The sequence below is a fragment of the Xenopus laevis genome, chromosome 2S, assembly GCF_017654675.1.
Source record: "Xenopus laevis strain J_2021 chromosome 2S, Xenopus_laevis_v10.1, whole genome shotgun sequence".
Classification (NCBI taxonomy): Eukaryota; Metazoa; Chordata; class Amphibia; order Anura; family Pipidae; genus Xenopus; species Xenopus laevis.
The window spans coordinates 160,776,193-160,800,377 of NC_054374.1; the positions used below are offsets into that span (position 1 = coordinate 160,776,193).

At 42.0% G+C, this 24,185-nt stretch overlaps 1 protein-coding gene across 8 annotated transcripts in view; it reads right to left on the reverse strand.

Annotated features, from left to right (window-relative positions):
• LOC108710030 (teneurin-4) overlaps positions 1 to 24,185 on the reverse strand; it is an 835,304-nt gene that overhangs the window by 121,077 nt on the left and 690,042 nt on the right. For all 8 annotated transcript variants that reach the window (XM_041584600.1, XM_041584599.1, XM_041584601.1 and 5 more), the window contains 3 exons: positions 16,647 to 16,817; positions 6,720 to 6,934; positions 5,281 to 5,491 (listed from right to left, as the gene is read on the reverse strand). In XM_041584600.1, coding sequence (XP_041440534.1) covers positions 5,281 to 5,491; positions 6,720 to 6,934; positions 16,647 to 16,817 — 597 coding nt within the window. The remainder of the gene's footprint in view (positions 1 to 5,280; positions 5,492 to 6,719; positions 6,935 to 16,646; positions 16,818 to 24,185) is intronic.

The following is a 24,185-nucleotide window of genomic DNA, read 5'->3' on the forward strand; positions in this document are numbered from 1 at the left end:
CTCTGGGGGGCTCGCTCCCTGGGAAGCCCCAGGAAAACTGCATTGACCATAATGACAGCAAGGTTAAATGCGAATTAACAGCGGACGCCTCGGATGTAATGATTTAGGGCCGGTTTGTCACCCCGTGATGAATCCTTTTCTGAGAAGCCCACATAATAAAAATAAAATCCAAACCCCTTCCATAGGAATCCATCAGCCGTGTTACCATCTGAGATCTATAGCGATTAAAGGGAAACTGTGCCCAGCCTATAAGTAATATTTATGTGACAGCAATGCAATAGGGCACGGCTTTGTCTGTGTATGGAACATTCATTAACGGCCTATTTACATATCCATGTCCATTCCCTATAATCAGCAGCATAAAAGGTAAATTGTTATAGGACAGCTAAACAATGGCTTCATTTTTAAAGGTATCCTACAGCTTAGGTCTTGCCTTCCTGGGAATAAAAAAATATACCGATTCTATGTTGCGTGTGTGGATCTTGTAAAGAATAGCTGCATATTGTAATATATGTTAATTTTATCAGCGGGAGGTATCTTACCTTCCACAATTTATCGATGTCGGCAGAAGACTTGGATATCAGTCGGCTCATTGATTCGGCTGGACGGAAAATTTGATTGGGCGCCTTTGAAGGGACCCAAACATCGGCCATTGTTAGTACGGAATGGTCAGATACAGGTGGAATTCTATTGTCTCTATATGTATATCTGATGATTCAGCTCTACACGTGTGTTTTGAAACAAACTATCTTTCTTGGATCGTAATCATCTATGGCCAGCTTTATTCAAAGGGGTGGGTGCTGCGATATCATTATCGGCTTATCTGTCGCACCAAATTTTGTACGAAAAAAGAATTGGTGCGTGTATGGCCAACTTTAGACCAATGATCCCCAACCAGTGGTTCACAAGCAACATGGTGCTCACCAACCCCTTGGAGTTGCTCCCAGTGGCCTCAAAACAGCTGCTTATTTTTTTAATTCCTGGTTTTGAGGCAACTTCTGGTTGGATACAACCAGATGTGCTGCCAAACAGAGTCTCTTGTAGGCGGCCAATCCATATGAGCCAACAATAGCCAATCACAGCCCTTATTTTGGAACCTGCTTGTGTTGCTTCCCAACTCTTTTATATTTCAATGTGGGAATACGTGTGCCCAGAACATTCCTTCCTTATATATTTCTAGATAAGGGTGGAAGCCATACCTCCCAACTGTGACAGCTCAGCCCTTAGTCCCGGGTTTCTTAAAGCCACATACACGGGCCGACGGGCTTCTCCGATCGATATCTGGCCGAAAGTTGGCCAGATCTCGATCAGGCACGTTTAAATGTCCCGTTGGATCACGGCCACATCTGTGCATTTATGCGGTCCTGCGATCCACAATTTTGGATGCATTATGATCCAATTATTATTCCCTAGGGCCCACGATCGGATCAGCCCGATATCGCCCACTTCAATGTGGGCATATCGGGACGAGATCCGCTCGTTGTAGCCAAATGTCTATGGCCACCTTAACTGAAATGTCTCAAGTTTCTCTTTGATCTCCTGCACTGACGCCAGAAAAAGATATAATTAAAACATAATTAAAATAACAGGCTTTTTGACCCAGAACACTGAGGGGCAGATTTATCAAGGGTCGAATTTCAAGTTGATGGGAGTTATTTAAAACTCCCATGAACTCGAAATTTGACCAACTGCAATTTATTTAAAAAAAAAAATCAAATTTTTGAAAATCGGGTGAATGGGATTGACCCGCAAACTTGAATGGAATTCTAATCAAATTAGATTCAACATTTTTCTCTGAAAAAAAACTAAAATGTTAGGAAGGCAGCAGACAACTCCAAATTGATCCCAGGAATAGTTTAATTCATTAAAGGGCCAGTGTATAATAAATTTCAAAAATCTAATTCAAATTATTTAAAAAACTTGAATTGAATTTTAAAAATTCCCTAGTTGAAATGGACAGTTTAGGCCATAAAAAAAACTCGAACGTTTGAATTTGAAGTTTGAAAATTCGATTTTTCACTTCGACCCTTGATAAATCTGTCCTTGAGTCACTGCTTATTTGATAAGTTTTTAACAATTTAAGATAAGCAAAGAAACAACTGTAACTATTTAAGATAAGCAGGTCTCTTGGGGCAACTGTGACTCACAGCTTAATGGGCAATAAATGCAATCATCAAAAATAAGGAAATTCCAGAAAATAAGGGTTTTATTGAATATTTATGGTTTTGAGAAAAGGAACTGTGCTCTTGTTTGCTTTAGATCAGTAAACTCCTTAGTGTCCCTATGTATATGGAAGAAATGCTCCCTATGCTGAACCTAAAAAAACACCCTTGCATGTCCCCAAAATTATTAAGGAGAAACAAGGTAAATTTTAAAGGGAAAGTAAAGTTTAGAATAAACTTTATTGAAAGATTTAAAGATTGCCTCCCCTTTTCAGCCTTCCTCTGTAACAGCAAAGGTTGAACCCATAAAAACCCTTGCATGTCCCCAAATGCTTTACTAAGGAGACACAAAGTAGCACATTTTAAAGGGCAAGTAAAGCCTACAGCTAGCAGTTAGCACCCCTATATTTTCAGCCTTCCCTTTTCACCCCTTCAGAGATCCTCCAGTGCTCCTATGTACAAGTGTGCAGCCCAGTAGTGCAATTCTAAATTACAGTAGAATATTAGAATCCCTATTGCTAATGAGAATTTCCCTTTGGAATCTCTCCAGTCCCATCCCTATGCCGTTCACAATACTGACACCAGACTTCTTGGTTGACAGATAACAAGGTCAGTGCTTCAGCCTCCTTCTGCCCATCATTCTACGTCTCCCAGCCTCTTGGCCTCCTCATACATTCGATTTGCAGCGAGACACTGATACATCAATTAAATTAATTTCCAGAAATGCAAGTGATATCTCATTCAACCACCATGATATAGACCATAGTGTGCCATGTAGATCATGGATGACTTTCAAGCAGATCAGAGAAAGACTTTAGCCTGGGCCCCTAGCGACAAATGGGCCCTAATAAAAATATAAGTCATTATGGCCCCCCCATGTCATTTAATAAGAAAGCTCCATTTTGCTAATTCAATAGGTAAAAAATATGAAGGCCAAAGCAGAAAAATCAAACGTAAGGCATCCTGCAACAAGAAAAGACCTTGATATTATCTAAAGGAGATTTCTGAATGTTTGACCCATTTATAAATCATGATGATGTTCCTTTAATAACCAATGCAGGGCTGGGACTGGATTAACAGACATGGCCGACTACTGTTTATTCAGAAATCAATCTAAATCTATCACCTCTGGCACTTATTACCAAGCATGTAACACCAGTGGAGTGCAAATAATGCGTACGCTCTACAACTGGAAATACATTTGCACTTATACGTGAAGGTGAGACTTGCAGCATGACAATGACCTTCAGAAGTTTACTCTCAAATATCCCAAGAGATTCTTATATAACCCTGTCCAGAGCTGCCTTAAGTGGGGGCTGAAGCAGTTCTTGGTCCTCATATACGTGGGTCCTGCACATCAGTTGTCTGACAAAGTATGAGGGGCTACAGCAAACCCATTGGTGCAATTGTGGAAGCAGTGCAGCAGCACCTATAGCAACTGTGGGATAATAGTCTCTGGGAAGGGAGTGTGACTGTGGGATAGCAGGTATAGTAGGGAGAGATGGTGTCTATAGTAACAGTGGATAATAGTCTCTGGGAAGGGAGTGTGACTGTGGGATAGCAGGTATAGTAGGGGGAGATGGTGCCTATAGTAACAGTGGATAATAATCTCTGGGAAGGGAGTGTGACTGTGGGATAGCAGGTATAGTAGGGAGAGATGGTGCCTATAGTAACAGTGGGATAATAGTCTCTGGGAAGGGAGTGTGACTGTGGGATAGCAGGTATAGTAGGGGGAGATGGTGCCTATAGTAACAGTGGGATAATAGTCTCTGGGAAGGGAGTGTGACTGTGGGATAGCAGGTATAGTAGGGAGAGATGGTGTCTATAGTAACAGTGGATAATAGTCTCTGGGAAGGGAGTGTGACTGTGGGATAGCAGGTATAGTAGGGGGAGATGGTGCCTATAGTAACAGTGGGATAATAGTCTCTGGGAAGGGAGTGTGACTGTGGGATAGCAGGTATAGTAGGGGGAGATGGTGCCTATAGTAACAGTGGGATAATAGTCTCTGGGAAGGGAGTGTGACTGTGGGATAGCAGGTATAGTAGGGGGAGATGGTGCCTATAGTAACAGTGGGATAATAGTCTCTGGGAAGGGAGTGTGACTGTGGGATAGCAGGTATAGTAGGGAGAGATGGTGTCTATAGTAACAGTGGATAATAGTCTCTGGGAAGGGAGTGTGACTGTGGGATAGCAGGTATAGTAGGGAGAGATGGTGTCTATAGTAACAGTGGGATAATAGTCTCTGGGAAGGGAGTGTGACTGTGGGATAGCAGGTATAGTAGGGAGAGATGGTGCCTATAGTAACAGTGGATAATAGTCTCTGGGAAGGGAGTGTGACTGTGGGATAGCAGGTACAGATGCAGCCACTTTGGTTGGTCTGTTTGACACAGAATAACTAAACACAGATATCCCATTTATCTCATTTAACACAGAAAACTGTGACACAACATCCCATCTAATTAAAGCATTCACCATTGTGAACAATGGTGCTTTGGTATGCTAATGAAAAGGTTAAATGCATTAAATGAGTTAAGATAACTTTAGATAACACAGTTTCTTCAATTAACTCTGAGTCATGACGCATTTAACTCACAAATCCAAGTGGCTTCATCTGTATAGTAGGGAGAGATGGTGTCTATAGTAACAGTGGATAATAGTCTCTGGGAAGGGAGTGTGACTGTGGGATAGCAGGTATAGTAGGGAGAGATGGTGTCTATAGTAACAGTGGGATAATAGTCTCTGGGAAGGGAGTGTGACTGTGGGATAGCAGGTATAGTAGGGAGAGATGGTGTCTATAGTAACAGTGGATAATAGTCTCTGGGAAGGGAGTGTGACTGTGGGATAGCAGGTATAGTAGGGAGAGATGGTGTCTATAGTAACAGTGGATAATAGTCTCTGGGAAGGGAGTGTGACTGTGGGATAGCAGGTATAGTAGGGAGAGATGGTGCCTATAGAAACAGTAATTATAGTAGAAGGAATATCAGGACAACATGGAACTGTAGCAATTGCATTTCAACAACAGTTTAAGGTGTATGGTCCCTCAATCTTTAAGTTATGACAGCATCTCTGGATCAGAGATTATGAAACACTGAGAGGCAACACCCAAATCCGGTTCTTACCAATAGCAGTTGTCAGGAAAGACACAACTTCAGACTCTTTGCCGTCGTTGTAGAATGCAAGATGCCATATGCCAGAGTCCAAGTACTGGATAAATCCCGTCTCGTGACTCGACAGAGGAGCGATAACTCTGTGCAGCCGCTGTGGAACTTCCAAACCCCGAGCCTCCTGAACCAGCAGACGTCGGCCATCTAATAACTCCACAAAATCGAACTGAAAACACCAGTTGGAAGAAAATTGATGGCCTTAATAAGTCATATTTATATATATTATACCTTGTACATTTCTATATCAGTTGCAGTACCCAGGCCCGGATTTGTGGAAAGGCCACCTAGGCCCGGGCCTAGGGTGGCAGGATTTTAGGGGGCGGCATGCTTCCCAACCACACCCACATTGGTTCAAAAACACTGGGGAAGCCCTGGAGATACAATTATTTTTTAAATTTCACATGCACCAATCCCCATTGCTCCTGTCCCACTGGAGGGGACAGGGGCGACGAACGGCAGTGGGCCTAGGGGCGCCCACTATGTAAATCCGGCCCTGGCAGTACCCTTCCAATCAGCATATAGTTTAACTGTGCCAGTAAATACCCCAAAAACCAGGGTATGTGTTGTTTTCACTAGGGATGCACCGAATCCAGGATTCGGTTCGGGATTCGGCCAGGATTCGGCCTTTTTCAGCAGGATTCGGATTCGGCCGTATCCTTGTGCCTGGCTGAACCGAATCCAAATCCTAATTTGCATATGTAAATTAGGGGCGGGTAGGGAAATCACATGACTTTTCGTCACAAAAGAAGAATTTTTTCTACTTTTTCCTTTCCTACCCCTAATTTACATATGCAAATTAGGGTTCGGCTTCGGTCCAGTATTCGGCCGAATCTTTCCCGAAGGATTCGGGGATTCAGCTGAATCCCAAATAGTGGATTCGTTGCATCCCTAGTTTTCACTTCCTTCTATTGCATTGGTTGTCAAAGAGCTACTACTCAGCCAAATTCCTTCCTATTTAGTAGACGGAAGAACCATGGGTCAACCAGCACCTGCTACTGGCACTCAAAAATAATACAAAATGCTGCCATAGGTACAAAAGGTGCAAGAACAAAACATCAGCAAGACACCTCTCTTTTTGCACAAGAGGCAGCGGAATTAGCAACAAACACATTAAGGACTGGTTGGAATTCTAAGACTCAGTCTTGTGATTTCCATAGAAACAGGAAAAGAGAAAAACAAAAATCCATTAACAAAAAAATCAATGGCAACAAGGCTTTTTGATAATTGATAAATAACAGTACTCAGTGTGTTTATGCTATTTATTGCTCTACAGAGTTCAAGTGCTTAACGGCTTGAATGTTCTACCACCGACGTGGGGCTCTTTGGCCACTAATGGTCTTTATTTGTTCCATTTCTTTTCAGAGAACATATAGTGGAGGAGAATATCTCATTACCTGCGTGTGTGATGGGGGAAGGCCTCTTCTTCCATAGATTCCAACCAGAGCAGCTTTTCCTAAGGAGACGTTGAACTTGAGATGCACTGGGTGGTCAATGAAAACCTGAGACCTCCAAAATATTCCAGGAGGGATCTTCTGGGTGGCTCGTCGGCCCACGTCGAGTTCCCCTGAGTCGATGAATGTTTCCTCAGGAAACAAATTGCTGGGTTTTCCTGTGGAGACACAACAGGGTAGGAATTAATTTGGCCATTGCAGACCAGCAAACACTCAAAATCTACCCATGCCTCCCATCTGAAACTGGTGGGAACTCGTCTTCCAATCACAAACATCACTGCTGCTTCCATCAGACTTGTGCAAAAATGCCAAGATGAACAATCATCACACAATTCTCCTCTGGAAACACCAACAATCTGCTAATACCTCTCACCTAAACTAGTGGAAATTTGTGATCCAATCACAAAAAGATTGAGGTCACAGCAGCCATGAGTCATTTCATACACTTTAAATTAGGGATGCACCGAATCCACTTTTTTGTATTCGGCCGAACCCCCGAATCCTTGGCGAAAGATTGGCTGAATACTGAACCAAATCCTAATTTGCATATGCAAATTAGGGGTGGGAAGTGGAAAACATTTTTTACTTCCTTGTTGTGTGCCAAAAAGTCACACGGTTTACCTCCCCGCCCCTAATTTGCATATGCAAATTAGGATACGGATTCGGCCCGGCAGAAGGATTCGGCCGAATCCGTATCCTGCTGAAAAAGGCCGAATCCTGGCTGAATCTTGAACTGAATCCTGGATTCGGTGCATTCCTACTTTTAATCTCTTGGCTGTATGGACATTTGTGGACCAAGTCAGGAGTTGATGATAAAATGATAGGGTCAACCTAAAGGCCATTTATTGGTGAGAACTGGGTAGATTATACCTGAAAGCCCAGCCTGAAGTTAGGGTAAGAATGTTGTTTTCAGGTGGATCTCATCCCCCTACCATGTTAGGACCCCTTCCAGCTCCTGACTTGGTCCCCAAATGTTTTGTGATCCAATCTCAAAAAGACTGAAGTCCCATCAGCCTTGAGTCATATATCATGAACTTTTAATCTCTTGGCTGTATGGACACTTGGGGACCATGTCAGTTGCTGTAGGAGTCTTAGGATAGGGGGTTGGGTGGGATCAACCTAAAGACCAGTATTTGGGGAGTACTGGGTAGATTATACCTGAAAGCCCAGCCTAAAGGCCAGTTAGGGTAAGAATTTTGGGTGAATGCATATCTGCTGTCCTACATGTTCTGTACTATTGGCCGATAAGCCAATATTTTTCTCTGCACTCAATTCATAAGCTAAAGGGGCCCTGACCAAAGGTTGGGCCTTCTAGGGGGCTTGAATTGAAAAGTTTCAATGCTTTACAAACACATTTATAGATCCAATGAAAAGCCCTGCAACAGGAATATCATCTGCATCTTCTTTACATACTGGCTTCATAAATATACAAAGGGAAAGTCATTCTTAGAAAGGGGCAACAACACAGGGAAATAAAACATCCTTCTAAATATACGTTCCCTCATTATATGTGAACCCTTGTTAACCTGTAAGAAAATTGGCTGGACTATTACAATAAATAACCCGATTGGATGTGATTAAGCTATATGTAACTATGCGCATTGTTTAGAAGAAGATTGATGATCGCAGCGGTTGCATTTTCTCGTGGCGCAATAAAATGGGCAACACAATACGTAATGCTGCTTTTCCCTATTTCTTAGACCCTGGTGATAACATCTGCGCTTGGAGGGCCTCACCGAAAGGGTTCATTATTCACAAGGCACAGAGAGGACTCTGTGTAAATAAACGGCTGAGGGAAACGTCTGATTGAAAGATTTCTATTTAGATAATGGGACAATAGCAGACCTTAATGGGGCATTCTAATCAACATTTCAATAATAGCCCTCATTTTAATCTTATTTTTAATCTAATTTAATTTAGTTCACACATGCTCACAGTGAAAAGCATATCCCCCCTGCTTCTTTTTCCCTCCCCCTTTAATCTTATTGAACTGACTTTCTCGTTCACGTGCAGTAGAAATACATAGGGGCACAAAGGGGAATTAAGCACAGTTGCCTTATTTTTTTTGTAAATTAAAGATCTGAACGTCTTTTTGATTAGCTAAAACCCTTTGGTAAGAGGCCTGGATATATCTAGCCTTTGGCAACTAGACGGCAGAGGTCTGATTATTAATGCTGAACTACAGATTCACTGCTCAAAGGAAGATATTCTAAAACAGGGATGTGTGACCTACTGTGGCTCAGCAGTTGTTGGACTACAAATCTCTGTAGGCTTTACAGAAGCATGGGTATTGCTGCCATACCTTAGTGTAGGGACAGAGTTGTCTAGGGGGCTGACTAAGTTGGCTTCTAAGCTTTGTTGGGTGTCACACTAGGGTTGCCATATTCCTACTATATTCTAGTTGGTATCTAAAGGGGATTGGGTGGGTCATGATTAGAGTTGCCCACTGGCTGGTATTTTTCTGGCCTGGCCGGTAAAAAAGATGGTTGATCCCAATGTTATTAATAGGAAAAAAGATAAATATATAGGAATACCAGTATTTTTTTCCAGAAAAGGTAACCCTAGTAATGATGACTGGGTGGACTGGGTGAATAGGGCTTGAGGACTGGATGGATCAGGCGTGAGGACTGGATGGATCGTGCATGAGGACTGGGTGGACTCGGCGTGAGGACTGGGTGTATTGGGCGTGAGGACAGGGTGGATGGGGGGACTGGGTGGATCAAAAGACAGGACTGGGTGGATCAGGGGACAGGACTGGGTGGATGGGAGAGTGAGGACTGGTTTGATGGGAGAGTGATGGAGGGTGATTGGGTCGATGGTGGTGAGGACTGGATGAATGGGGTGGTGAGGTCTGGGTAGATGGAAATGGGGCTAAGTTGGTCAAAAGAAATTGGATCTTGTTGGTGTGGAAGTGGATCAGGGGTAAATGAGTGATGAATTACCATAAAAGTATCCCCGGTGGTTGCCCAGGGCCCTCCATGGTTTTGGGTGGAGCTGGGGTGGATGGAGGTGAATGGGGTATATCAGAAAGAGGACAGGGCACTGCCTTGTGAAGTTAATCTGCCCTTGGAAATAGGACAGGTGTAAGAGTTACTGAGTGGGCAAATGGGTGGAAGGTTGGCCAACTACAAATTTATCTGCAAGCACATTGCTGGTAAATTTGAAATACCAGCCCCATCTTTAGCTGGTAATTTACTGGCTAGACTGGTGAAAGACTAGGAGGGTCCTATGTTGGACATAGAGGCATTTATATGCAAAGGAAAAGTTATTTCTATTGGGCCCAGCAGATGTGCCTAATGGTAACTGTGGGAAAGTGTATAGTAAGGCACAAAGTTGACTATAGTAGCGCTAGATGGAGTCAGTGGAAAGGGCTATAAATGTACTTCAACAAAAACTAAATCGCTCTTTATCCCCAAATATATATTTTGCAGTCATTTTTCAGCCGCTTAAGCAGAAACCACTAAATAAAAAGATGACATGTTGTATGCCGCAAGATGGTTTATAGCCTGCGTGGTACTTTAATAAAATGAATATTTCGCAAGGCGACCCAGTGATGCCGACAGCAAAATGACGTTTATTTACTGGATCAGGAAATGAAGCATCTGGTTCAGATTATAGAGACCCTCTTACCCAAACAGGTTAAGCGCACCTGACTATGAAGTGTCAAACATGGTTCTTCTCAGCTCTTTATTAAATCAGCTGCGCTAAACATGAACTCGGCCCGGAGCTAACCTTTCCCGGTGCCTCGCCTGAAGCCACAAAATCGCCCATGCCAAACCACTGCCTCATGTTCTACCTGCCTTTTCTGTGCAATATAATGAGAAAAATATTGCTGGGGGGACCCCCGTACAGCTAACCTCAATATTGTTTGGAATACATTAAGGGAACCTGTCAACTGCCAAAAAATTAAAATTAAAGGGGAAGTAATCCTGCTGTATGGATGAGGATTTCTCCATTCCCTGTTCTTCCAAAATTGTGTCTTTTATACCCATTAACTGAATTACTTTATAAGAGTAGGAATAATGTTGGATCTTATAATGGAACTAGCTGGGTTTTAACAAGACCAATTATTGATACAACTTGGGATACAGGCAATTTTGTATTTTTATTTGACCAAGTCCAAAGGATATGATTCATAAAGCTTTAATAAAAATTAATGTAAACAAGGTGCCAGGGCCAGATGGCATACACCCCGGGTTCTAAGAGAGCTTAGTTCAGTTTTAGACTGGTCCCCATTTCTGATTTTCTCAGATTCATTTTTATCTGGTATGGTACCTATGGATTAGAGAAAAACTGATGTCATTCCAATATTTAAAAAGGGATTACAATCTCAGCCTAGTTATTACAGGCCAGTAAGTTTGACATCTGTGGTGGGCAAATTATTTGAAGGATTCTTAAGAGCCCATAGTCCTTCTATTGCGTTATTATCCCTCTCCTAGATATTGATGGAACTATACATTATACATGTCTGAGTGGGGCTTCACAAAATTTTTGACTTTAAGGGTAAGGCCACACTAGGCGATAGCGCAGCGATTTGACTCGCGGCGACTTTTCGCCGCGACTTTTAATCCGCAATCGCTGGGGAAACTTTTGCGCTGGCGTCTATGGGGAATCGCGAGCGTAAAAACACACGCGGCGATCTTTTTTCTATTGTCGCTCGAAATCGCCTCGCTAGGTGATTTCGAGCGACAATAGAAAAAAGATCGCCGCGTGTGTTTTTACGCTCGCGATTCCCCATAGACGCCAGCGCAAAAGTTTCCCCAGCGATTGCGGATTAAAAGTCGCGGCAAAAAGTCGCCATGAGTCAAATCGCTGCGCTATCGCCTAGTGTGGCCTTACCCTAAAGGGGGTCTTGAAAAAATCTGAAAGCTACTGGCCTTGAGGGGCCATTACATTACTGGGTGCAGGCCTACACCTGTTGGATTAGAACTTTAATAGTCGCAATCTATAATCTTTTCTCCCTTCAAGCTCTAAGCACCCCCTACCAACTCTTCTACTGACTGACTTGAGATAAAGTCCAAGTAAATTACATTCAACCTTTTTGCCCCCATTTAAGAAATAAATCACTATTGTTTATATTGACTGTATCTGTAACAAAAGCACTTTAAGTAAATAGTCATTAATATCAGGAGGAAGCCTACTTGTCTTCTCTTCTCCATGACGGAGGCTGGGGATGGTAAATCATTTAACAAGGAATCCTTAAAGCAAACACATGTTTTTTATCCAGTGTTTAGCCAAGACTTAGAACAGGGACACAAGATAAGAAAAGCATTTACTTGATTTGTGTGTTTATAGTAGATTGCATTTAGACACGGATCATCAGGCAGGAAGGCCAGTTTTGGCCAGATGAAATCATTAGGGTCAGCAATGGCCCCCATTGGGAGATTGAGCATTTTTTTTAAAATTTGTTCCTGGCTTTTGTGTAATTTAGACATGTCAATTACAACTAATATTGCAGAAAGGCGATTGTAACAAGGGAATGTTTAACTTGGCTTTGCCAAATGATGGGAGCAACTATGGCCCCAGTTTTGAGTCTGCGTTCTAGTGTTGCACAACAGCCCCTGGAACATCAAGAGTATGTAAGGTTGCCACCTGTTTGGATTCCATCCGGACAGCCCAGCATGGAAGATGAAACCTTCCTATCCGGATTTCAAAATTAGGAAATCCGGACAGGACATTGAAGTAAATGACATGGAGATCAACTAATCGCTGATCGTCACATCATCAGTCCCACACCTGACATCACCAGCCCCACCCCATACATCATCAGCACCTCCCCCGACGTCACTGATCTGCTCCCATCGTCATCCGCCCCACTGCCTGTTTTCTGGGAACAGAAAAGTTTGCAACCCTAAAGGTGGCCATTTATGGGCCAATAAAAGCTGCCAACAGACCGAGTTGGCAACTTATTGGCTTGTGTATGGGGCCCTTCGACGGGCTTCCCCATTTGATATCTGGCAGGGAGTTGTAGGGCAGGGGTAATAATCCAGTTGGATCGTGGACTGCATCTGTTTGTTTATGCAGTCCCACGACCCGACCACTCATATAACTTTCATTTTGATCCGAACGCTGGTCCCTAGGACCCACAATTGGATCAGCCCGATAATGCCCACCTCAAGGTGGGCATATCGGGGAGAGATACGCTCGTTTGGTGACATTGCCAAATGAGCGGGCCTCTCTGTGTATGTTCACCTTAAGAGATAAGAGATAAGCTGCTGACAAAGATGGCAGCTTATTGTCCAGTGTATGGGGTCCTCATACGGGCTTCTGATATTATCTGGGCGAAAGTCAGGCAGATGTTGATCGGGCAGGCTTAAAATTCCCGATGGATTGAGAGTCATATTGGTTTGTTAATGCTGTCCTCGGTCCTACCACCTGCATTAGCAGAATTGTGATTCTATTGTTGGACCCTAGGGCCCACTATCAGCCCGATATCACCCACCTCAAGGTGGGCATATTTGGGAGAGATACGTTCATTTGGCGACCTGGCCAAAGGAGTGGATCTTTACATGTATAGTCATGGAAGGAACCAAACCCCCTCAGTAACAAAAGCCCCCATAACCATCTTTTGCCCATTCGCATTCTCTTCCATTCTAATCGCGGCCACTAAGCCTTTGGGAGCATTCGCAGTTGAAGTCGATTTCTAACTAGGTCCAAATGGTCATGCTTCCACAGGTTTCGTGTTGGCAAAGCGACCCAAAAAAACAGGTAGAAAATGGTGCCCGGGAACTCCTCTGTGCTGCTCTGCATTGTAGGATTGTTTTTTTTTTTGTCAGGTGGACTTTTTTGACTAATTCATAGAGTTAGGAGGGAGAAGGGAGGGGGCAATGGCAGGCTTTTGCTACTAGAGGGAGTTTAGTCCTCCATTAAGTGGGGTTTGACTGTACCCCATATTTGTCTTATTGGAATAATCTAATCTTGATCCATTCACAGACAAGTATGTTCAGTACATGCGGCGAGGATCATTATTTTTCTACTTGGTTTACAAATTTGCTGTCTTCGTCGAAGCTGCTCATAATCATGTACACAGCTTATAATCAGAGTCTGTATTTTTCCAACTATACAAGCCGGTTCAGTAAATCAAAATTAACGTACTTTTGCCCCGTGTCTCAAAATAACTATGATTTTCACAGCTGGGAAATATCTTCAAACGTACATTGATGAGATGGAAGGGAGTGATTGCTCATCAAAGCACGACATGCAATTAGACAAAAAAAAACAAAAAACAACTCATATCAAGCTCAAAAATGTTCAGGGTTTATCATGCGAATGGTTTCCTAGAGCAGAGAATATACCCAGACGCACTCCAATGGTGCTGTGTGCTGGCGCCAAGCAGGATACGGGCAATGCCATTACCCAACTGGAAAAAAAGAGTTTAATCTTCAGAATCAAATTTGAAGATATTCCTTACAGTCAATTGAGATATCTCCTACGGTTCATGCAGGTGTCAGAGTTTTATAAACACTTTTGGATTCTTCATGAACAGTTGACTTATCACAACTGAATTGGAATTTTGGAAAGACAATATCTACATTTAAAAGGCTGCCTTCCAGGTGAGGACAGGAGAAGGCCATTTGGCTCCTTATCAAACATCTGCTAGGTGGAACCACAACTGATAAATGAAGGAGGCCATGCAGCCGAACCAAAAACTGCTGCATATTGTGCAATGTAACCAACCCTTCTGCTATTGGTGTAAATGGGGGGCAGAGTGAACTACATTCGTTCTTTTATGCACTGAGAAGAGGCATCAGCAGATCAATGTTTTGGAGAAGACAAAGGGGCTTCAAGAATGGTGTGTCCAAACTGCCAACCACAGAATCAATGATGGTTCAGCAGCAAGGCAGAAATACAAAGCTCATGAAGTATATGAGAATATTGGGCAGAACCAGTTGCTCAGTATTTTTCCCACCATAACTAAAGATAGACATCACAGTGGCTTTGAGAAATGGGGAATTCTTGGGTTGGAGCTAGAGAGTTGCCCCAGCTAGAAAGAATTGTAATTAATGTCCATAGTACCCCCATAAGTTTAATCTTCTGGACTGCTAGGCCACCAAACATTTTGCTTTCTTATTCATAGGTATTTTAATAGGAGCCCTATGGGAAGTGATATATAGGCTCGTGGCTTGTCTGCAAGTGAGACTATGGCTGTCTAGGCAAAGCTAAATCCTATGGCAGCTGTTGTTTAGATTGTAAGCTCTACGTGGCAGGCACCTCCTTCCTCTTGTCTCTTCAACACTTTGCACTTAAACTTAAATGTAGCTGCCTTTTGTATTTACAGTTGAAACCCCAATTTATGTTTTTCAAAGGACAAGAAAAAAAAATGGTGTAAAATCAGGAGAAATGTCAAATTAGGTAAATGTGTAATGAATTATATTCGTTTGACTACAAAAAATGGAGGTAAAACGGAAAAACTGAGTATTTGAAATTGGAAGTTTCACTGTATATACAAACATACTGTCACAATTTCGGGAAGAACTCTGTGTCCATAACTTGCACGTGCCATAAACTTATAACTGGTTGCTCAGTCAGTATTGGCTTCATAGAAGGAAGGGGGATATAAAGTAAAGAGAATATATACATTGATTTCATATTTTCCCCTGCAAAAAGATCTACAAGGAAAATTAAAACAAAAACTAAAAAGTTTGTGTTTCCCTTTAATCAATGTATTGCAAATATTGATCTTGTGTATAAATAGGCAGAAAATATTGGGGACCTTTTGGGAGATTCCATTGGGGTAACATATACGGCACTTGTTCAATAATGATGGAAAGCATGCAGTCTGCAATTTAAACTGTTAATTGCCAAACATGGAAATCATTGTGTAAGTGGAACCTGAAGAATGAGTAATTACACCAAAATGCTTTTCACTCACTGCTTTTCTTTTTTTAAATTTGTTATTTGGGCTGTGATTAGCTAATTATCTGACAGCCTCGGAGTCTGCTGCTTAGTGACATGTGCAGAGATGTCAGATACAAACCATTAAAGAGTTTGGATAAAGATTTTGATATTCTTGTGTTCCTGCTGAATTGTGCTTAGTACAAAGGAATAACAATGTTGGCACAATTTTATGGTATCTGTTTGTACAGACTATGAGCAAACTTAGGGGGCTGTTCCTGCTGAATTGTGCTTAGTACAGAGGAATACCTATGCTGCCATCGTTTTATGGGATCTCTCTGTACAGACTATGAGCAAATTTAGGGGACTGTTCCTGCTGAATTGTGCTTAGTACAGGGGAATACCTATGCTGCCATAGTTTTATGGGATCTCTCTGTACAGACTATGAGCAAATTTAGGGGACTGTTCCTGCTGAATTGTGCTTAGTACAGGGAATACCTATGCTGCCTTAGTGTTATGAATTTTCTGTGTAAAAGGCTATGCTCAAACTTACAAGGCTGTTCCTGCAGAATAGGGCTTATCCCAGGGGAATAGATATGCTTGTATTTTTCAGCATGGCAGAATTTGACTAGGCTTCTGTGCTCTATTTATGGGCACAGAGACCTTAGGCCGTGTTTGGCAGCTCTGTATTCATGAAGGGGGGTGGAGGGTTGTCATTATAACACAACAGGAGGGCAATGAGAATTGATAATAAAAGTTGCCAGTATGAGGAACGGGCAGTTTAGGTGCGACTGAAACAGAAATATGGGCCAGAAACACCTACCTAGAAGCCATGAGAAAAACATTTAAATATATACGTATAAATTTAGCTCTGAAGAATTTTTGTTAGACAAATGCAAATATATGGATTTTAAAGATGGTTAGAAGACGATGAGATGTATGTAGCATATGAGGCACAGGCATGATGGACTATGAGTTACATGAAGAGGACAGACATGGTGCACACGGATAGGGCACAATGAGGACACATCATACCTTCACTGGTTCCTTTGCCTTTCCTCTCAGGTAATTCTAAGCCCGTTCCCCCTGAGGGGTACAACGTGACGTCCGTTGGGACTGGCCAATTGCTGCCTCTGTCCTCCGTGATCTCATACATCTGTCCTTCCGTCGGCTGCAGGTGCCAGTTTAGGCCAAACAGGTGCATGGCTGTAGTGAGCAAAATGAAAGATCATGGATTCTTTACTTTATGTTCCTGCATGGTTCTTACTAACCAGGAGATTGACCCCAGTATATAACTTTATGAACGGTCTTAGACAAAATAATCATCAAAGGAGATCACCATCCCACAACTGTTTTGACCTAATATAATTCTAAGCAACTTTACATTATACATAAATTAAACATTGTTAGTGGTTTTAGAATTACTTTTGGAAAGCTGTCCCATTTCTGTTCTATATGGGGTCTGACTCTTGTAACAAGGTAGCAGATTAATTAATAGACCTGAAGGAGAATGGACTTCCTTGATCCACTGTATTGTGCAACTGCCAGCCAATGACCCATGATCAGGCAGGACATGAGAGGCCCATGCATGACCACATGCTCTCCTATTACTTACAAACAATTCCAGCTGCACAAGGAGCATCAGGAACCTTGTACTTAATTGTTCAAGACAGGTTTTTCGGCAATGTAACTGGATACACCAACAAAGATGTGCATAAGTTAGGAACAAAGTGCAAAGTGCTTGGTACCAATAGATAGATCCCCAACTTTGAGTAGAGCAAAATGTCCTCTATGAGAAGAGATCTCTTGTGCGTTGTGGGTTATCTAGATTTTGATTGTTGACTGAGAATTGTGGAAGCAGTGGTTCCAATACACAAGTTTTGACATTTATTTGGTAGAAGTCACAACAACTTGCCCGTGGTCCTTCACAAAGCAAACCTCAAGCATCCATTTTTGTCTGCATTTTTAAAAGAAACCCTCAATTCTCCACTCTATAAATCATAACGAGAAGCACAGTGACATGTGCTTTATCCCCAGGCTCCTTCTTGCTCTCAGGTCACATCAAAGCTTTTACTGTGATATTGTAACACTATGTTCTCCTGGCAACACAGACTCCCCTCCTTCTGCCTCCCATCTCTTGTCCTATATATGCAAAAACATCCTGTGTGTCTTTAATTCATCTCAAAACATAAGTGTTGGGTGGAGAAAACCACACGTTCAGTCTTTTTAAGTGTTGCTGGTGGAGGTCATCTAAGCAGCTTTGCAGATGATCTTCATCAGGGTTGGTATTAAAGTAGGACAATCAAGCAGGTTTCTTAGTCAGCACCTGTAGCCTCCCAATTCTTAGAGTCTGGTGCAGGTACAACGGTTTCCACTATGTATCCGTTCACTCACAATTTTCAAATATTGACAGCACCAGTCATGGATTTTTTTGCTTAAAATGGCTTTATTCAGACATAGGCTCAGACCCCAATACACTTGGCAACGTTTCAGACCACCATCGGTCTTTTATCAAGCCACTAGAAATCCATGACTGGTGCTGTCAATATTTGAAAATTAAAGTAGGACAAGCAAGTAGGACAACAACTCAAGGGTTGAAGGTTGGTCCTCCTCAGAGGAAGACAACCAACAGCAATGCACCTAACAATATGGCTGCCTACATCCCACAAGAGGCATATTTATCCAGGTATGTATCACACATCACAACTTTAACACCATACTACACTGTGTAAATGTGCATGCATTTATTATAAATGTGCAGTTAATTGTCTAAAAGTTTGGTGTAAAAAGTGGTGTTAGCTTGAAGTAAGCTTCATGTTTTATATGGTGTTATACATAAATACAACTTTTATTATCTCCCAATTTTACTTCTTCTTGTGGTGTAAAACTTACTCTACACTTTTAGAAATACAGCCCTCATTGTTAAAGTTACACTTCTCCTTAAAAATGCATGAAGATAATGGAATGGAGAAAAATTATGTCTTCCTTGAGCACCTTGGGGGCATCTGATGGATTAGGTGTTTGCTGTAACACCACATTGTGCCCAGGAACTCCCCTTGACCTGCATTATCCCATGTCCATTTTATCAGACACGTGTACATTATTCTCCTTGGTGATTTTCAAGGTCAGAGGTGGCTAACCTACAGCCTCCAGCTGTTACTAAGCTCCCATGGTCCTCAGCTACATCTGATATGGAGCGTCACACTTTGTTTTTAAAACCCAGCGTTGGCTTGACAGGTTATATGTTCTTCAACCTGTTTTTCTAACCCCAGGTCACCAATATACTTCTTGGAAAGTCAACTACCAATTTAGTTGTTTGTAGGGCTGAAAGGGTATTTTCTCTGAAAGAAGTCCTTTGTAAAGTTACAAATAACATATTATATAGTGTAATAGTTGGTAACAATATTTATACTCAAGCTCATGGGCAAATGAGGACTTGCTGGAGAGGAGGTTGGAAATTCCATCACAGTGGAGATCAACATGAGGATCCTTGCACTCTACATGGCTTTGACCTGAAGATGTGTTGGGCACAATCAAATTAGATAAGTACCCTTCACATTATGGAATGTACTAGGGGAATGCTGTTCTGTGGTTATGAGACAATTCATATTGCATGAGAGAAAGACTTTTCATGATTATAATGAGACTTACTGGGCTATGATGCCAGATTGAACTGTTAAAGGAGTTGGGTTCGATGTTGGAGAGGTCACCTAATGAGCAGATCTTTACTTTATATATTTGGACACCTACATATTGGACCAAATTGGGATGATACAATTGTTTGGCCCCTAGACCAATGATCAGATTATATAGCCTAGGGCAGGGGTCCCCAACCTTTATTTACCTGTGAGCCACATTTAAATGCAAAAAAAAGTTGGGGAGCAACACATGCATGAAGAAAGTCCTAGGGGGATACCAAATAAGGACTGTGAGTGGCTATTTTGTAGCCTACAGGAGGCTCTACTTGACAGTGCACCTAGTTTTTATGCAATTAAAACTTGCCTCCAAGCCTGAAATTCAAAAAAAAGCACCTGCTTTGAGGCCACTAAGACCAAAATCCAAGGGGTTGGTGAGCAACATGTTGTTCATGAGTCACTGGTTGGGGATCAATGGCCTAAGGAGAAAGAGGACCACATTGAAAAAAGGATGCAGTCCTCATCAGATGGGATTTTCTAGCCTAGGGTTGATCAGTCCTGACACTAAATGGGCAGTTTCTAAACAAGTGAAAGAGCCTCCTGCATTGTTATGCAACTTATTTCTGTTGGTAGCCGAGTTGGCACCCCACCATAGTTTTAGATCTGAATTCTAACCTATTGGCAGGAAATCTAAGCAGTATCATTAATGGGTTTAATGGCAGGGCAAAGTGATATGAGTACATACGATGGCAGCTTGATACTTGACGGAGTCGTAACATTTTCATATTCTCCAGGCTGAGCACCATCTGGATTTACTCTGTTGATGTGAGAGCTTAGGATTTAAGCGCTTTCCCTAAGCCCTTCTTTATACAGACTTTCTGTGATTTAATTATATTTTTTTTTGGTGAATTATTAACATGACATTTTCTGCAGTTCTTTCACAAAGAGCCAAGATATAGCACATTATATCATATAAAGGGAACAAAAGCCTAGGATCACAAATGAGGATCCCAGACCACCCTGAACCCCTCAAACGGCTGTGATTTAATTTGGATATTAACTCTTTACTCACAAAGCATAAAGATACTATTGTAAGTCACAAAATTGTCTTCTACGCCTTTGCCTTGAAGGCTTAGTGCCAAAGTATCGAGAGATGGTTTTGCTCTGGTGTATGAAAGGGTTAACACGTCAGCCTCCGATCAGCACCACCTTAATCCAAAAAGTGAATCCGACCAATAATTTATTCATTCCTTATCTCGGCCCCATAGAATGCAGATCATAATGCAATTTCATTAGTGTTAAAGCCAGACAAAGGGAAATAGCTTTGTATTAACACGAGTGATAACTCAGTAGACCAGCAATGAGCTTAAGATTCACCACAACAAACCGTGGGTCGGAGAGAGAGGTGGAACCATCAAGACAAATAATGACTGACTGCAGCATGGGATTTTAAAACTGCCATCTGCCCCTGATAAAATGCCACCCGAGGGGTGGTTCTAATTGCAGAAATGGCATTTAGTGGGCTTCGTTTATAGAAAACGCACTGTCCTGGGGTGCTATATTGTAGTGCCAGCATGTTTTGTCTTCTTCTCTGGTGTACCCATTGCAATGATTAAAACTGGTTGAATGGACAATATGGTGATCTTGTCAGAAGCACAATATGGTGAATAAGCCCCAGCCAGGCCAGTGCAAGGGATACTGGGAGAGAAGAACATGGCGGCAAAGAGCACAAAAACAGAGGACTCCAGACTGGAGTGTTTCTTATGGAACAGTCTGGGGCAGAAGGTTAACAGTGATTCTATATACTGGGGAGTAACCAACTTCCATAGGGTAAATCTCTATTGAGTGATACATATGAATAAAGCTATATATAAATATTCCCTTGGCCACAATGAAATAGGAGGATAATCTGCAACAAAATTCCCTGTTCTGAGTGGGATGAAGAATCACCACCGATGACAAAACTATGATAATTTCCCATAATTTAATTGTAATTCTCTCTCTCTTGTGCCCCATCTAATCATGCTATTTGGGAACAACTGGAGGGTTGCTTGTTGTGTATCACTGACGTCTATACTCAATATATCTAACAACTGTTACACAATGTAATATGTTCTTTGTATTTTGATCTGTGTTCTTTATCCTCAGCTGCTGGGGACTCAGGGCCAATCCTGCTCTGCATAGAGTCCTGTACGTATAACAAGTAAAGGGGAAGGAACCTTTGCTCATGATATATTCGGTTTATTGTTCCTGTTACATAAGACTTATTTTGTCCGGATCAGGATTGAAACAGAAGCATACAGGGGAAGAGAGATTCACAAAGACAGTAATTCACAAGGTCAAAAAAATGGCCGCCTCCTGGGACATCTTGATAAAGTAAAGGAGTTTAGCAAACACAGGCAGATGATCTTGATCGATAGCCGGAGAGAGACAAATGGACAGGGGGTGCTCAGCAGAGCATGGGAGCCCCAGAATTCACCTTGGTCAGCAGAAAAATGAAAAGCGGCTCCACTTTCCCAGGCCAGAGAGGTGAGGGTGTAATAAATAACCAAACAAATCAATTACAGAGTGTGAAATTAAGGAACTGATTGAGAAAGTGCAGGGCAGGCCAACAGCTGCCGGGAGTCTGTGCTGTCACTTCTCCAGCACAAGGACATGATGGTGCCCTCCCAAGTCAGGCTTTGTTTTACAGACACCAGGCATGAAGGCTAAAAACAATACACATGTTCTGTGCCTTCCCTAGACATGTAATAGAATGAAAAGCAAGCAGAATGGTACCCAATATCTGGGCAAGCAGAATGGTATCGCATATCTGGGCAAGTAGAATGGTATCTCATATCTGGGCAAACAGAATGCCAACTCTTGGGCGAGCAAGCAGAATGGGACCCTATGTCTTAGCCATGTGTAATACAAGATATACCACCATATACAAGTAAGTAGACAATATCTCTATGCCAGCTAAGACAAACACATACATGTAAGCAAGTCAATGATACCCTGATGTGTAAGGAAGAAAAAGATGGCACCAATATGTATGATCAAGAAGAAATATTCCACCACAAAAACAAAGCAGAATGTGAACAAGCAAAAAAGATAACCCCATAGGTAATTGAGCAAAAACATACCCCCAACTCAAATCAAAGAGATGCCCCATGTGTGATTGAGCAAAAACATTCCGCCAACTCTAATCAAAGATACCCCCACCTGTCATTGAGAAAAAACATTCCCCCAACTCTAATCAAAGAGATACCCCATGAGTCATTGATCAAAAACATACCCCCAAATCTAATCAGAGATACCCCATATGTTATTGAGCAAAAAACATTCCACCAACTCTAATCAAAGATACCCCCATGTGTCATTGAGCAAAAACATACCCCCAACTCTAATCAAAGAGATACCTCATGTGTCATTGAGCAAAAACATAGACCCAGCTCTAATCAAAGAGATACCCCATGAGTCATTGAGCAAAAACATACCCCCAACTCTAATCTAAAAGATAACCCATGATTTACTGAGCAAAAACATAGACCCAGTTCTAATCAAAGAGATACCTCATGAGTCATTGAGCAAAAACATACCCCCCTACTCTAATTAAAGAGATACTCCCATGTACTAGCAAGCAACCAATGTGTAAACAAGAAATTATACCCTCATTTGTAAAAAGATACCGTCCTATTTTTTCTACAAAAATGAATTCAGCCCGAAATGGTGACCGAGAAAAGCTCCTTCTTGTTCTGTCCTTAGATAAAGCTACACCTCAATCAATCCCAAATTCTCTGGTAAATCCATTGCAAATAAGCCCTGCCCCTGAGATACGGAAGCCTGGTTCATACTCAGTAGACTGACAAAGGAGTTAAGTGTTCCTCAGGGGCACCTCTGTGACTGGCTGTCTAAACAGTGTGTCTGGCACCTCCAAATAATTATATATCCCTGTGTGGCCCTTTAAAAGACTTTACTAAGAGACATGTCTCTGAAATGACCTGTTATATATAAAGTTGTGAATACACAGAATAGAATGGGGGCTGCTGAGCCAGTGCCCAATAATGAATTCCGTTCTTTGAGTTTTTATTTATTGAATGGAACATAAAAGCTTAGCACTTTGTTCTACAGGGGCAGAGTGTAATTCTGTGCCAAAAAGACAACAATAATTAGAGCGCACAGTCTATCAGAAATTCATGTAAAACTGCCTCTGACATTGCCTCAATCCTATTTATTAACAACTGTGTTTTCATTAAGGAGAAGCCAATTACTGCGTGGCCCTGAAGATCCTAGTAATGAAGGTTTAATTTGTATATATATACATGGGTCGCTCCCATTTGGGCATTCCCTATAATTAGGAGAATGAGGGCAGACAATGTTACCGAGGGAACTCCAACCTTGCTCTGTAAATTGATACAAATCCGGGGGCTGAAACGCCATGAGTTGATTTTTGATGAGATATAATTGTGAGCCATTCCTGGTGATTTGTGCTCTTGAGGAAAGCTGAGCAACGGCACCAGCCACGCACAGGGACTCAATGGAGCTTTTCAGAGTTAATTTTTATATTTGTCCTGCAAGAAACCTAATGGTGCAGAACCGCTAAGGAAAAGATGAAGTTCTTGATGACTTATTTAACTGGCGGCAGCGATGCGAGCCAACATATGGCACAGTCCTTAGGGCTGGTTTTAGGATCAGGAAGAAATGCCATTGGCCCTGGGCCCCAAATCATTGTAATCATTATTTTATATTCTCATAATCATTAGTCATCATGTTTAACATTGGGTCCCCCAGCAACTACGGATATACAATGCCCCACAACCCACCGACATAGTTACATAGCTATATAGTTACATCGGGTTGAAAAAAGACAAAGTCCATCAAGTTCAACCCCTCCAAATAAAAACCCAGCATCCATACACACAACCCTCTACTTTTTACACATAAATTCTATATACCC